The sequence below is a fragment of the Oncorhynchus keta genome, chromosome 29 (assembly GCF_023373465.1).
Source record: "Oncorhynchus keta strain PuntledgeMale-10-30-2019 chromosome 29, Oket_V2, whole genome shotgun sequence".
In the NCBI taxonomy this organism is placed as follows: Eukaryota; Metazoa; Chordata; class Actinopteri; order Salmoniformes; family Salmonidae; genus Oncorhynchus; species Oncorhynchus keta.
In genome coordinates this window covers 46,023,155-46,038,400 of record NC_068449.1, presented here as the reverse complement: position 1 = coordinate 46,038,400, position 15,246 = coordinate 46,023,155, and the positions used below count along the sequence as shown (strand labels likewise).

Sequence of the window (15,246 nt, the reverse complement as noted above, 5' to 3'; positions counted from 1 at the left end):
TGTCCTTTCCTTGTGGCGCCTTCCTTATCAAATAATGTACCAACTGTACTTATGGGTTGATTGTGTTGAACAAGTGGATTGATCTGCTTGAAATATCTTTGTGGGTAACAATTTAACACGTGTTGGTTCTCTGTGGCTGAGTTGGTAGAGCAAGACACTTGTATGGGTTGTGGGTTAGAGCTCTGCTGGGGCCACCGATAGGATCACTAACTCGCTTCGGATAAAATCGTCTCCTAAATAGCATACTTTATTCTTTTGGCATATACTTTATTATTTATTATGGGCAACAGAATAAAATGTAATTTTAAGGAACATTTTATTTTAAATATTAGTGTATTGGTCTGATTTTTTTATTTTATTTTTTTAATACGTATTTTTTAATTGTAGGGTAAGATAGTGAAGAAGTACTCTCATGCGAACCCCAAAACCTACGAGGCTAGGATCGAGCTGATACTGAAGATGTGTGCGGAGGCAGTCTTTGACGCTGTTCATCTCAACTGCCGGATTCTGGGAGTGGGTATGTGGCTTTCTCTCCTTCATGAAATGTCCCTTTTTATGCTTTGAATTGCACTTGAATATTGCAACCTTTTCTTATGCGAATGTGTCAAGCACATTGACTATACCAAATGTTGGGCGGGGCTTGCAATTGAACCCTTTCACTGTACTTGTGTCAAATAACTTCACTTTATTCAATGTTTTAAATGCTTAAACGTCCCAATCTCTTGCCCCAGTTTGTTGTGCTCCGCGACAATAAATACGCTTCAAAGTCTGCGTAGACCCTAGTTTTCTCACTATATAATCATTTTAGTAATTTCGCAGACGATCTTATCCAGAGCGACTTAGTTAGTGCAATCATCTTAAGGTTGCTAGGTGAGACGACCACATATCACAGTCGTAAGTACATTTTTCCTCAATGAAGAACTTGTTAGTAGCTAGTAGGAAAAGACCCCTAGTTTGACAGGATGTGATTTGCTCTCCTCCACCCCCCTCAGGTGTGTCGACTGGGGGCAGGGTGAACCCACAGGAGGGTGTGATCCTCCACTCCACCAAGCTGATCCAGGAGTGGAGCTCCATCGACATCCGCACCCCCATCTCTGACGCCCTCCACCTGCCCGTCTGGGTCGACAACGACGGCAACTGTGCCGCCCTGGCAGAGAAGAAGTTTGGCCACGGCAAAGGAGTGGAGAACTTTGTCACCATCATCACTGGAACAGGTACTATTACCGTTCATTCTGCTGATTCATTGTGTTTCTATGAAATATGCACGACTGTCATGATAACCTTTTTAACTAAAGGTTAGATTATTTGCAAAGGTTGAGAATACATTCCACACCCAGATGAGATGGATAGTAAACAATGACTGTGTGGGTGGATGGCGTGCAATCGAATCTTGGCAATCAAATGTCAGTCGGTACTTTTTTTTTTCCATTTTGAGTGGATTGAAAAGGTATTGAAAAACCTGGATTTGTTTCCTGGAGCACAGTCCTCCATGGCTACCCTCTGTTGAATGAGGGATTGTCTTTGAGGCATTTGCAAACCATTTTGATTTCGGTTTTACAAACGTGAGCGACTAAAGGGGAAAAAACCTCGCTGTAACCATCTTTTGACAATGCTACTGATACTATTAAGGTCTCCTATTTAATTCACTTGAGCTTTTCCTGAGGGCAATGACATTTTTAATCTGAGGCATTGGAAACGATAGCAACGATGACCGCACCTGTTTGTATGTAATCTCTTAACGCAGTGTTAATGTGTAAATCATAGGTTGATGACCGCACCTGTTTGTATGTAATCTCTTAACGCAGTGCTAATGTGTAAATCATAGGTTGATGACGGCTTAATTAAAGCTTAACGTTGCGACACCTGGTTATTCGATCAACAGGCTATACACGCCCAAAAAAAGCATCAATAGCCATTTTTGTCTGATTTCATTGATGACAAAATAATTCACCCATGTCAAACGGATTTTTACAGTTTACAGACACACCTGCGCATAATTGTTCGGGGTTGGAAACGTTTCTACCGTCTGCAAACCGGGCCGGGCGTGGTGACATTCTTTCCATGCCTCTGTCCTTTGATATCCGACATAACAATAGTATGATTTTCTATAGTCAAGTTCCACATTCCGAAAGCGGACATTTTTAACTAATGCATATAAAATGCAAATGTTAGTCCGTTTAATTACTTACACTTAACCAGTCATATCTAGATTTGGGCCAATGTGGTTTCTGTCTGAACTTTCCGAGAGCGCCCCTTTCTCCTCCGAAGCCGTTGCTAAGTGATAATTGACGCTTCTGTGTTGTGCTCTTTATTTCTGCTAGTTTTCAATACCTAATGAATATGTCCAGTGAAAGCAGATATGCAATTTGTTGACACAACACGGTACAGCTGTGGAAACGCATGTCAATCCATAAAAACGTCCGTTAAAACCCCCCTCTGTTTTGCTTGTTTACAGCGGGTCATTTCATAGAGGGACTTGTTGGAGGCGCTCTCGTGTCTCCAAAATGTAGAGAATAAAGATGCTAACATGGCAGCCGTTCTAAAAACCGGACAGAACTCTCTCTCTCTCTCATGTATGTGTGTGTCTCTGGACTTAACCGTTGTGTCATTTGTGAACCGCTGTAGCGACCCAATAAGCATTGCTTCTTCCTGATTTGCACAGGATCCGTTCTAAGCAAAGTTCCGTCGCCCATAGTGACGAATGAGGTTGTTTTGTTTTGCTCTACCGTTGTATTGCTAGCTGAAGTATCTAATTAGTCAAAGTTAACACCCCCCCCCCCCAGTTTGTCATTGATCAAGGAACGAACATAACAATTAGCTAGCTAATCAGTCAGATAGCAAATGTTAGCTATCATCAAGCTGGTGCACAAGATACGCCACACGTTTTGTTTTTTTGTTAGTCACAACATATTGTAATGAAACAGGCAGGGAGCAGGCCTCGAACCCTCGACCTTCTAGCCCGAGGTCCGACTGTGCCGCAAAAGCATGCTCCTGCGGCAGGGTCGATTTCCGGTCTTGTAAACCCAGGGTCGTTACACTATTAAGGATTGCTCGTTCATGCCGGTGTAGCTACGTAGTGTACCTACCCATCAAAACAACATTTGTCACTATAGGGGTGTCAGAACCTTACTAACAAAGGACCCCTAACAAATATCCTAGTCGTGCTGATCGGGAAGCCACTAACCATTGTGTTTGATTTGTGAACAGGCATCGGCGGGGGCATCATCCAGCACAACGAGCTGATCCACGGCAGTACGTTCTGCGCGGCCGAGCTGGGCCACATCATGGTGTCTCTGGACGGGCCGGAGTGTATGTGCGGCAGCCGTGGCTGCATCGAGGCCTACGCATCAGGCATGGCCCTGCAGAAAGAAGCCAAGAGGCTCCATGACGGTTAGTTAGAACACTTCTTGATTCCATTTTTTTAGGTAACCCTTCACTTAAAACCGGAAAAGCATCATGCATGGTGGTTATAATGCATTGAACCAGGCACACATTGGATGTCCGTCTTCACCAGGGAGGGACGCAAAGCTTAAAACGGCACGTCTTATGAAAAAGAGATGTTGATTTGACCCCTGGCCTGTGTCTGTTTGGTTCTCCAGAGGAACTGCTGGAGGTGGAGGGGATGGTGGATCTGAAGAAGGCCGAGTTCGTCAGCGCCATCCACCTCATCAACGCAGCCCGCCTGGGCAACAGCAAGGCTGGAGCCGTTCTCAGAACAGGTGGGTCCGCGCTCGTTATGTTGGTTGAACATCACCTTAAATCAGACCTACTCTTTCATAAGTTAAATGATGCGGTGCCTGTAGAAAGTCTATACCTCCCTTGGATTTCTTCACATTTTGATTGTTAAAAAGTGGTATTACATTTTATGTTGTCAATGATCTACACAAAATACTCTTCAAGTGGAAGAAAAATTTTAACATAAAAAAAGATGAATGAAACAAAGCATTAATATACCTTAATTAGATAAATCCTCTCCCCTCTGAGTCAATGAGAAACACTTTGGTAGTGATTACAGCGGAGAGTCTCCTTGGCTATGTCTCCATAAGAGATTTTCACACCTGGATTGTGCAATATTTGGCCATTTATGTTTTTCACAATTCTTCAAGCTCTGCCAGGGTTTTTGGGATCATTGTTAGGCAGCCATTTTCAAGTCTTGCTATAAGCTTTTCATTCAGATTTAACTCCATTGTAACTTGGCCACTGAGGAGCATTCACTGTATTCTTTGTTAGCAACTCCAGTGTAGGTTATTGTCCTGCTAAAAGGCGAATTCCTCTCCCAATGTCTGGTGTAAAGCAGACTGAATCAGGTTTTCCTCTAGAATTTCATCCTATTTCTTTTCATCCTGAAAAACTCCCGTCTTTGCTAATGTCAAGCATACAGTGCCTTGCGAAAGTATTCGGCCCCCTTGAACTTTGTGACCTTTTGCCACATTTCAGGCTTCAAACATAAAGATATAAAACTGTATTTTTTTGTGAAGAATCAACAACAAGTGGGACACAATCATGAAGTGGAACGACATTTATTGGATATTTCAAACTTTTTTAACAAATCAAAAACTGAAAAATTGGGCGGGCAAAATTATTCAGTGTCAGGTATTGGGATATTTATTTTAGACCAGAGGAAAGAGTGCCTCCTACTGGCCCTCCAACACCACTTCCAGCAGCATCTGGTCTCCCATCCAGGAATTGACCAGGACCATCCTGCCCTGTGTAGGGTGCCGTCTTTCAGATGGGACGTTAAATGGGTGTCCTGACTCTCTGAGGTCATTAAAGATCCCATGGCACTTATCGTAAGAATAGGGGTGTTAACCCTGGTGTCCTGGCTAAATTCCCAATCTGGCCCTCAAACCATCACGGTCACCTAATAATCCCCAGTTTACAATTGGCTCATTCATCCCTTCTCTCCCCTGTAACTATATCCCAGGTTGTTGCTGCAAATGAGAACGTGTTCTCAGTCAATTTACCTGATAAAATAATAGATAAATAAAAAGTTACCCATTACCAGTCACTGCCCTTCTTTATGAGGCTTTCGAAAAGCTCCCTGGCGCGGCAGGGTAGCCTAGTGATTAGAAGGCTGCAAGTTCAAACCCCCGAGCTGATAAGGTACAATCTGTCGTTCTGCCCCTAAACAGGCAGTTAGCCCACTGTTCCTAGGCTGTCATTGAAAATAAGAATTTGTTCTTAACTGACTTGCCTCTTTAAATAAAATAAAATCTGTGAAATTTTCTTGTCACTTTGACATTATGGAATATTTTATTCAATGACCAAAAATTACAAAGTAGGATTGAAATAGATTTAATGGTAACGCAGACAAAATGTGAAAGTTCAAAGCATTGTACATTTATTTTTCCTCAATGACTGATCTGGTTAAATACCTTTGATAAATACGTTTGATCATTTTCATTTACTAGCTGAAATATGATTCATGACAACAAGACATCAAATGTGACATTGACATCATAGTCCAGAGCCAGTTTGAATCAGTGCATCTATATGAAACCCACCCTGTATTTTATAGCTAACCACTCTCCTCTCCCCCGTTTCCTCCTCATTCAGCCAGCATGGCCCTCGGAGTGGGCATCGTCAACATCCTCCACGTGGTCAACCCCTCTCTGGTCATCCTGTCAGGAGTGCTGGCCGCCCACTACCAGGCACCTGTCCAGCAGGTCATAGGTCAAAGAGCCCTCACCTCCGCCCAGCGCATCCAGGTCCTGACATCTGACCTCGAAGAACCCGCCCTACTGGGGGCCGCTAGCATGGTGCTGGACTACACAACCAGGCGCATCTATTAAGAACATTACGGTATTGGACAACACAACTGGCGCATCCATTAAGAACATTACAGTAATGGACTACACAACGGGTGCATCTATTAAGAACATTACAGTAATGGACTACACAACAGGCACATCTATTAAGAACATTACAGTAATGGACTACACAACGGGCGCATCTATTAAGAACCATTGGTCAGTTGTCAAGCTCTAGTTTTCATTTGTGGTCCCCAAAGGAGGAGGGACATATTTTGCAATTCCCTGGTGTAGAAAGATTTGCTATTAGCAAATAGAAATGGATAAGATAAAGGTAGCATCTACAGATAGATCTGCTCAATGGGGCCTACATCTATGCTGCTGTCCCAAATGGGACAATCTGACATGCACATGCTCTTCCAGCTATCGACTCCTTCGATTGGACGAACCGTTGACGTTCATTTATTTCAGTTAGGAAAATACCCAACTTGTCATCGTCTAAGGTGTCAGTCTAATTTTCAATGTCAACATAATACAATTTCTACAGGGGATACAGTACTTAAATGGTAGTACTATAAACAACAGTGCTGAAATAGTAGTACTATTAACTACCTTACTGAATTAGTAGTGTGTGTGGATACATATATAACAGCCTATACAGTAATATGAGTACAGCCACAGTATGAGTAAACGGTTGGGTGTGTCCAGACAAAAGATGTGACCAAATTCATATTCATTTATGCTTTACTGGCCATATTTTGACCCTCATAATTCCATGTTTTTGTTACGTCTTAATTCTAAACGTACAATATGTTATTGTTGAAGCCACGCTATGAAAGCAGCATGTTGCTATGACATATTTAACTATGTATTTGTCATACCGAGCTGTAAGCACTTTGCGCCACTTTATCTTATTTTGGAATCGGCAAACATCACTGCTGGTTTGGAAAACCAAATGCCCTAAGGAGATGTTTTAGGTTCTGCCACGTTAAATGTTTCATTTCAATCAATCAATCAAATGATTCATTACCATTCAATCATTTAAGTTGAGCATGTGGAACTGGAACCAGTTCTCCAACCAGGTGACTTACCCATGGACCACTCTCTATATAGGACCACTCTCTATAGGACCACTCTCTATAGGACCACTCTCTATAGGACCACTCTCTATAGGACCACTCTCTCTATAGGACCACTCTCTCTATAGGACCACTCTCTCTATAGGACCACTCTCTCTAGGACCACTCTCTCTATAGGACCACTCTCTCTATAGGACCACTCTCTCTATAGGACCACTCTCTCTATAGGACCACTCTCTCTATAGGACCACTCTCTCTATAGGACCACTCTCTCTATAGGACCACTCTCTCTATAGGACCACTCTCTCTCTATAGGACCACTCTCTCTATAGGACCTCTCTCTCTCTCTCTCTATAGGACAACTCTCCAACTCTCTCTCTATAGGACAACTCTCTCTCTATACAACTCTCTCTCTATAGGACAACTCTCTCTCTATAGGACAACTCTCTCTCTATAGGACCTCTCTCTCTACAACTCTCTCTCTATAGGACAACTCTCTCTCTCTAGGAACACTCTCTCTCTCTAGGAACACTCTCTCTCTCTAGGACCACCACTCTCCCTCTAGGACCACTAGGACCACTCTCCCTCTAGGACCACTCTCTAGGACCACTAGGACCACTCTCTCTATAGGACCACTCTCTCTATAGGACCACTCTCTCTCTCTCTAGGACCACTCTCTCTCTCTCTAGGACCCTAGGACCACTCTCTCTCTATCTCTCTCTCTCTCTCTAGGACCACTCTCTCTCTCTCTAGGACCTCTCTCTCTATAGGACCACTCTCTCTATAGGACCACTCTCTCTAGGACCACTCTCTCTCTAGGACCACTCTCTCTAGGACCACAGTTACGACGTACCCTCAAATGTAATGCCTATGCTATGTATGTCATAGTTGTCTTGACTGTGTGCTTCAATTGAAGGTGTGCTGCCAAATCACTTGTATTCACTATCATTCTTTGTTTTGTCTTATGTGCACGTTTTTGTTGTTGCCTTGATCTGTCGTATTTGAAGAGTTTACTGTGTACAAATCAGTCATGTGATTATCCCGTTTGTGTATTTCTGTTTTTGATCATGTCATGGATCCTGAAGCTTTTTTATTTTACTTCACATGGGTACTTTGTGACCCCCCTTCAATGCAATGGGTATTCTACACATTAAACACACGCAAGAACATGTCCGTTACGGATGGGTGGATGGGTTAATATGGTTCATTAGATGCTATTCATGGTTTTAGGTGTGGCAGAACAAGGCTACATCGTAAACACACCACAGGGCATGGCGGAGTGCCAGTCTGTTTGTGCTATCGTAGGGTAGAACTTTAATGTCCCTGAGGGAAAATTGGCTTAAATCCAGTACTGCTATATACAAATAAACACTGAATATGAAATATTTTAACATAATACAACGCACTTTCCCATGTCATACACACCTTGTCACTCATTGTCATCACAATCAGTGACGTTTTAGTGTATTATCGGCCACTAATCCCTGGAATCGAATCCACTATCCAGGTGATACAAGCTCCAGGTTTTACCATCCAACTGAGCTGCAGAGAAACTCTGGGCATAGTGATCAGGTGGTGGTGCGATTGAGACGCCGCAAACCAGAATGGCTACTTTCTTCCCATGCCCTTCATCTCCAGTTGGCAAGCATGATCCGCCTCCAGCTGTTTGGTCACAGTAATAGATTTGATTGATTTTATAGAATCGCATCCGGTTCACAAAAAAGTTGCACACTTTTACTGTACAGAAATGGCCAGGTATCTACTTGGTAAAGGAGAGAAAATGTATTTACAATAAGTATGGTTTCAAATGTGACAATACAAAGTAGTCCTGTGGCAATACCCCTGTTCTTTTGTCTGTTTTGACCATGTCATAGACGGACACTAGAATCTATACTGTACAAAAATATGTAAAGTGTTGGTCCCATGAAACATGAGCTGAAATAAAAGATCCCAGATATTTTCCATATGTACAAAATGTTTATTTCTCAAGTTTTGTGCACAAATTTGTTTACATCCCTGTTAGTGGGCATTTCTCCTTTGGGAAGATAATCCATCAACGTGACATATCAAGAAGCTGATTAAACAGAATGATCATTACACCAGGTGCACCTTGTGTTGTGGACAATAAAAGGCAACACAATGCCACAGATCTCTCAGGGGAGTGTGCAATTGGCATCCTGACTGCAGGATTGTAGTATGCTCTTCAAGGATGAATCCTGGTTTCAACTGTACTGGGCAGTTGGCATCGGCGCTGTGTGGATGCCCCATGGTGGGGTTATGGTATGGGCAGGCATAAGCTATGGGCAACCAACACACATGCATTTTATTGATGTCAATTTGAATGCACAGAGATACCGTGATGAGATCCCGAGGCCCATTGTCGTGCCATCGCCTCATGTTTCAGTACGATGTTGCATGGCCTCTGTATAGGGTTGCACATTATAGGGAATATTCAGAGGTGGAAAAGTTCCTTGGGAATTAATATTAATATCATTTGAATGTAGATATTTTTTGCATTGGATATATTTACTATATCATATGGAGACAAACAAACTGTTTACCTTATAAGTAGACATAATTACAAATGATTAAATCCTTCAATAGAAAACTAAAATTGATACGAATGAGTCGACTTCACATGGCATGATTTCACTGAACAACAAAATAAAGTTAATATTGAATGATCCATCACATCTCCCAAAAACGTTTTCAACATCTGTAAAATTATAGTCTAGAAACTAAAGATTTGGTTGTCTTCCTCTCAGGCTTCCATGTCTTTTCCCTGGACCTCCTCAATGTCCACCTCTTGAACATCAGACTGAGGCCTCATATTCACTGTCACTTTCCAACCCTGTTGAGGATGGCTCGTTGTCAGACTCAAAAAGCCTCATTTGCCCAGGTGGCCACCAATTTTTCAACCCTTGTATTGGTCAGCCTGTTGCGTGCTTTGGTGTGTGTGTTCCCAAACAAGGACCAGTTGCGCTCTGAGGCGGCTGATGTTGGTGGGATTTGGAGGATGATGATGGCAACAGGGAAAAGAGCCTCAGATCCACAAAGCCCCTTCCACCAGGTAGCTGATTAGATATGTTGGCATGACTGCCATATTGTATCTCCACCCCAAAGCCCTTGCTTGGAAGTGTACTTTGCCAGACTGCCAAGAACCTTGCCCTCATCCAGGCCAAGGTGGCGAGACAGTGGTGATGACACCATTGGCCTTGTTGATCTCTGCAGCAAACAGGATGCTCTTGCCAGCATACTTGGGGTACAACATGTACGCTGCAACATGTATGGGCTTCAGGCAGAAGTCTTCGCGCTTTTTGATGTATTTCAGAACTGCAGTTTCCTCTGCTTGGAGCAACAGTGAAGTGGGCAGGGCAGTACGGATTTCTTCTCTTACATCTGCAAGCAGAGTCTGAACATCAGACAGGATGGCTTTGTCTCCCTCAATCTGTGCAATGGTTACTGCTATAGGTATCAGGCTGCTTTACCACTCTCTCCCAAAATACATCATCCAGGAAGATCCTCTTGATGGGGCTGTCCATATCGGCAGACTGATATGGCTATTTCTTGGAGAGACTCCTTCCCCTCCAGGAGACTGTCAAACATGATAACATCAAAACCACCACAACAGGTGTTGCTGGGCAGCTTCAATGTGGTGCTCTTATTCTTCTCACTTTGCTTGGTGAGGTAGATTACTGCTATAACTTGATGACCCTTCACATACCTAACCATTTCCTTGGCTCTCATGTAGAGTGCATCCATTGTTTTCAGTGCCATGAAGTCCTTGAGGAGCAGATTCGATGCATGAGCAGCACAGCCAATGGGTGAGATGTGAGGGTAGGACTCCTCCACTTTAGACCAAGCAGCCTTCATGTTCGCAGCATTGTCTGCCACCAGTGCAAATACCTTCTGTGGTCCAAGGTCATTGATGACTGCCTTCAGCTCATCTGCAATCTAGAGACTGGTGTGTCTGCTCCTGTAGAATACTGGTTGAGGGGTGGACATGATGTAGTTAATTATTCCTTGTCCACAAACATTTGAAAACCCATCAGATACAGTCTGCTTTCTCTATGATTTGCTTAACCTTCACTTGAACTCTGCATCCAGCAAATTAGTAGATAAAGCATGTCTGGTTGGAGGGGTGTATGCTGGGCGAAGAACATTCAGAAATCTCGTCCAACACACATTGCCTGTGAGCAGTTGCGTACACAGCTCGAGCAAGACATTCATCAGCGTTTCTCTGACTACGTTCCTCCATAGAGTCAAACAGATGTCTGATTCCAGGACGACCATGAGCTGTTGAAATCGTTAAGGTGTCTGATTCACCATTTTCACCTTGAATAGAAGTAGAGGGATTTTTGTCCAGCGGTTGCTTGTTGTGAGCGCTAAGGGAACTTTATGCACGTGGCCAGATGATTCTGCATCTTTGTTGCATTCTTCACATGATTTGGCACAGTAGTTGCAAATGTACACCGCTTTTCCTTCTACATTAGCTGCAGTGAAATGTCTCCACACATCAGGTGGTGCTCGGCATTGTCCTTGAAAAGATTAGTAAAAAATGTGTACAAAAAAAAATACAATTTCATGTACAGATAAATAGTTAAGCAGTTAGATTAAATAACTCCTTTGTATAGATGTTTTAAAATGAAACATGTATGGAAACAGGTGAATTAACACTCAGTTAGCAGTCTCAAGCAAGCTAAAACCCACATAGTAGAAAAAACTAACTAGCAGAAATTGTTAACAAGTTAGAAATTATTTAAACACTTTTCTGTAGGCTACTATTTACTAGATAACAAAAAGTCAAAATATATTCACCCCACCCAGTATTGTAATCAAAACTTACCAAAAGGCATGTAGTCCTTGGCTCAGACAGTGTAGTAGTTGTGGGCTCAATAGCATCTCATTAGTATGCAAGATCTTGAGAATCAGCTGTACATGCAATTCAATTCTATTGAATTGGGGATAGTTTAACCAAAATATGCCACAAGACCTAGAATTGCCTTGTCTCTCCCAGAAAAAAAGGTTCACTGTTAAAAGCTAACCTTTTTTGATGAATTTAAGCAAAATTCCACAAATTCCCAGGATTAACTTCCCATGGAAATTTACCGGAAAGTTTCCGACCCTTTGCAACCCTACCTCTGTTCACTCTTTCTGGAAGCTGAAAATGTCCTTCATTCTCACCAAACATGTCACCCATTGAGCATGTGTGGGATGCTCTGGATCAACATGTACAACATGTACAACTAGTTCCTGCCAATATCCAGCAACTTCACACAGCCATTGACGAGTGGGACAACATTCTACTCGCCACAATCAATAACCTGATCAACTCTATTGCGAAGGAGTTGTGCCACGCTGCACGAGGGAAATGGTGGTCACACCAGATACTGACTGGTTTTCCTTTTTTTTAAGGTAACTGTGACACCAACAGATGCATATCTGTATTCCCAGTCATGTGAAATCCATAAATTAGGGCCTAATGCATTTATTTAATTTGACTGATTTCCTTAAATGAACTGTAACTCAGTAAAATCTAAGAAAGTGTTGCATGTTGTGTTTATATTTTTGTTCAGTGTAGTTGTCTAGAGTCAGACAATTCACCTGAGCAACAGTCAGTCAGACCATCACCTACCAAAGATTAAAGGAAACGTAGAGCTACTGACTGGAATGCCTCCTCTGTTTTCATAGAGGGTGGAACGTGGCCATCAACAATGCCTGTCTCGCGTTCAGCCTAATATTTACTGTTATAGATGTATCACTTGGTTACGGTATGTCACCACACTGTTTTCCATGTACAAATACAGTGAGATGCGAGGGGCCTGGCTTCCAAAATTAGGTAAATACTCTTCCCTGAACAATGAATTAGTTGAACGTAAAGTACTATGTCAAGTCCTCTGGGAATGTTTTCATAGCCTAGCTATTATACACTGCTCAAAAAAATAAAGGGAACACTAAAATAACACCCTAGATCGGAATGAATTAAATATTCTTATTAAATACTTTTTTCTTTACATAGTTGAATGTGCTGACAACAAAATCACACACATTATCAATGGAAATCAAATTTATCAATCCATGGAGGTCTGGATTTGGTGTCACTCAAAATGAAAGTGGAAAACCACACTACAGGCTGATCCAACTTTGATGTAATGTCCTTAAAACAAGTGAAAATGAGGCTCAGTAGTGCGTGTGCCTGTATGACCTCCCTACAACGCTTAGGCATGCTCCTGATGAGGTGGCGGATGGTCTCCTGAGGGATCTCCTCCCAGACCTGGACTAAAGCATCCGCCAACTCTGTTGGTGGATAGAGCGAGACATGATGTCCTAGATGTGCTCAATTGGATTCAGGTCTGGGGAACGGGCGGGCCAGTCCATAGCATCAATGCCTTCCTCTTGCAGGAACTGCTGACACACTCCAGCCACATGAGGTTGAGCATTGTCTTGCATTAGAAGGAACCCAGGGCCAACCGCACCAGCATATGGTCTCACAAGGGGTCTGAGGATCTCATCTCGGTACCTAATGGCAGTCAGGCTACCTCTGGCGAGCACATGGAGGGCTGTGCGGCCCCCCAAAGAAATGCCACCCCACACCATGACTGACCCACCGCCAAACCGGTCATGCTGGAGGAAGTTGCAGGCAGCAGAACATTCTCCACGGCGTCTCCAGACTCTGTCACGTCTGTCACATGTGCTCAGTGTGAACCTGCTTTCATCTGTGAAGAGCACAGGGTGCCAGTGGCGAATTTGCCAATCTTGGTGTTCTCTGGCAAATGCCAAAACGTCCTGCACGGTGTTGGGCTGTAAGCACAACCCCCACCTGTGGACGTCGGGCCCTCATACCACCCTCATGGAGTCTGTTTCTGACCGTTTGAGCAGACACATGCACATTTGTGGCCTGCTGGAGGTCATTTTGCAGGGCTCTAGCAGTGCTCCTCTTGCTCCTCCTTGCACAAAGGCGGAGGTAGCGGGCCTGCTGCTGGGTTGTTGCCCTCCTACGGCTTCCTCCACGTCTCCTGATGTACTGGCCTGTCTCCTGGTAGCACCTCCATGCTTTGGACACTACGCTGACAGACACAGCAAACCTTCTTGCCACAGCTCGCATTGATGTGCCATCCTGGATGAGCTGCACTACCTGAGCCAGGTAGTGTGGGTTGTAGACTCCGTGTCATGCTACCACTAGAGTGAAAGCACCTCCAGCATTCAAAAGTGACCAAAACATCAGCCAGGAAGCATAGGAACTGAGAAGTGCTCTGTGGTCACCACCTGCAGAACCACTCCTTTATTGGGGGTGTCTTGCTAATTGCCTATAATTTCCACCTGTTGTATATCCCATTTGCACAACAGCATGTGAAATTTATTGTAAATCAGTGTTGCTTCCTAAGTGGACAGTTTGATTTCACAGAAGTGCGATTGAGTTCCATTGTGTTGTTTAAGTGTTCCCTTTATTTTTTTGAGCAGTGTATATCTAGCCTATATGGAATGACCATATAAACCCCTTCAAACTCAACTTTGGACCTTGAAGCTAGTTCCACTGCTTCCCCCTCATTCCTCCCCTCGAATCAGGGACTGATTTCGACCTGGGACACCAGGTGGGTGCAATTAATTAGCAGGTAGAACAGAAAACCAGCAGGCTCCAGACCTCAGTCGTGTTAAAGGCACCGCATTGGCAATCCCACGTCTGCATTGGCCGTGCAGTATTTACGTTGATACAGCCTCTGCAGAGGTCGGGGCTTTAATACTTATTGTGCTTCGATGAGCAGTACAGTTGAGTAGAGCTGTTGTGAAGGAAGTTCTCAAGGAAGTGAGTTTGTTTAAACAGGACCTTCCGCCAACCAATCATGTCAGTGCGGAGCCCTCCGCATCGTTAAAACATTTGGGAGGCACGCGGCAATGCGTACGGAACTCAATTCGGCCTCTGCAATTGTGTCACACCCTTCATACGGAGCCAGAAATTGGCTTTAAGAGTTGAATACTCCTGATAGACATTCCAAATTAGGTTGCATTTGTAAAAATCCACAATAGCTTGTTGCTACACCAAATATACATGAACATAACTAATAAAGCCATTTATTGGTTGAACAGATTCAAGCTCAAAGATGTCACGTTCTGACTGGCCACCTCCCAACCAACAGCGTGGCTTTGATCAAAGGTAGGCAACTTCGGTTTGACCATTTGAGATACTGCATACTTGAGATGATTGTCTCTGCCCTAACAATGGGAGTCATCCAAAAGGCAGGCGGTCTGCTTCCCGTGGACAGATTTGAACAGAAGAAAAAACCCCTCGCTTCACCTCTTCCTCAATGCCATTTTCAGAGATTAATTTGAAGCCAGATATTCATTTTCACCAGATTCTTTTGAACCCAGAGAGAACCCATGGCCATACAACAAACAGCAAAAGTGGTGGAGGGCCTAAG

General features: G+C 43.5%; 1 protein-coding gene and 1 long non-coding RNA gene across 5 annotated transcripts in view; one reads left to right on the top strand and one right to left on the bottom strand.

Moving 5' to 3' along the window:
• LOC118361856 (bifunctional UDP-N-acetylglucosamine 2-epimerase/N-acetylmannosamine kinase-like) overlaps window positions 1–6,945 on the top strand; it is a 42,717-nt gene extending 35,772 nt beyond the window's left edge. For all 4 annotated transcript variants that reach the window (XM_052486656.1, XM_052486658.1, XM_052486655.1 and 1 more), the window contains exons 9-13: window positions 388–517; window positions 993–1,214; window positions 3,208–3,390; window positions 3,600–3,719; window positions 5,557–6,945. In XM_052486656.1, coding sequence (XP_052342616.1) covers window positions 388–517; window positions 993–1,214; window positions 3,208–3,390; window positions 3,600–3,719; window positions 5,557–5,792 — 891 coding nt within the window. In that variant the 3' untranslated portion in view covers window positions 5,793–6,945. The remainder of the gene's footprint in view (window positions 1–387; window positions 518–992; window positions 1,215–3,207; window positions 3,391–3,599; window positions 3,720–5,556) is intronic.
• Window positions 6,782–7,830, bottom strand: LOC127913655 (uncharacterized). The gene is made up of 6 exons (XR_008086325.1): window positions 7,652–7,830; window positions 7,568–7,608; window positions 7,463–7,522; window positions 7,233–7,293; window positions 7,112–7,164; window positions 6,782–6,928 (listed from the first exon to the last, which is right to left on the bottom strand). It is a non-coding gene; the product is annotated as an uncharacterized LOC127913655 (long non-coding RNA).
• Between the last annotated feature and the right edge of the window lie 7,416 nt (window positions 7,831–15,246).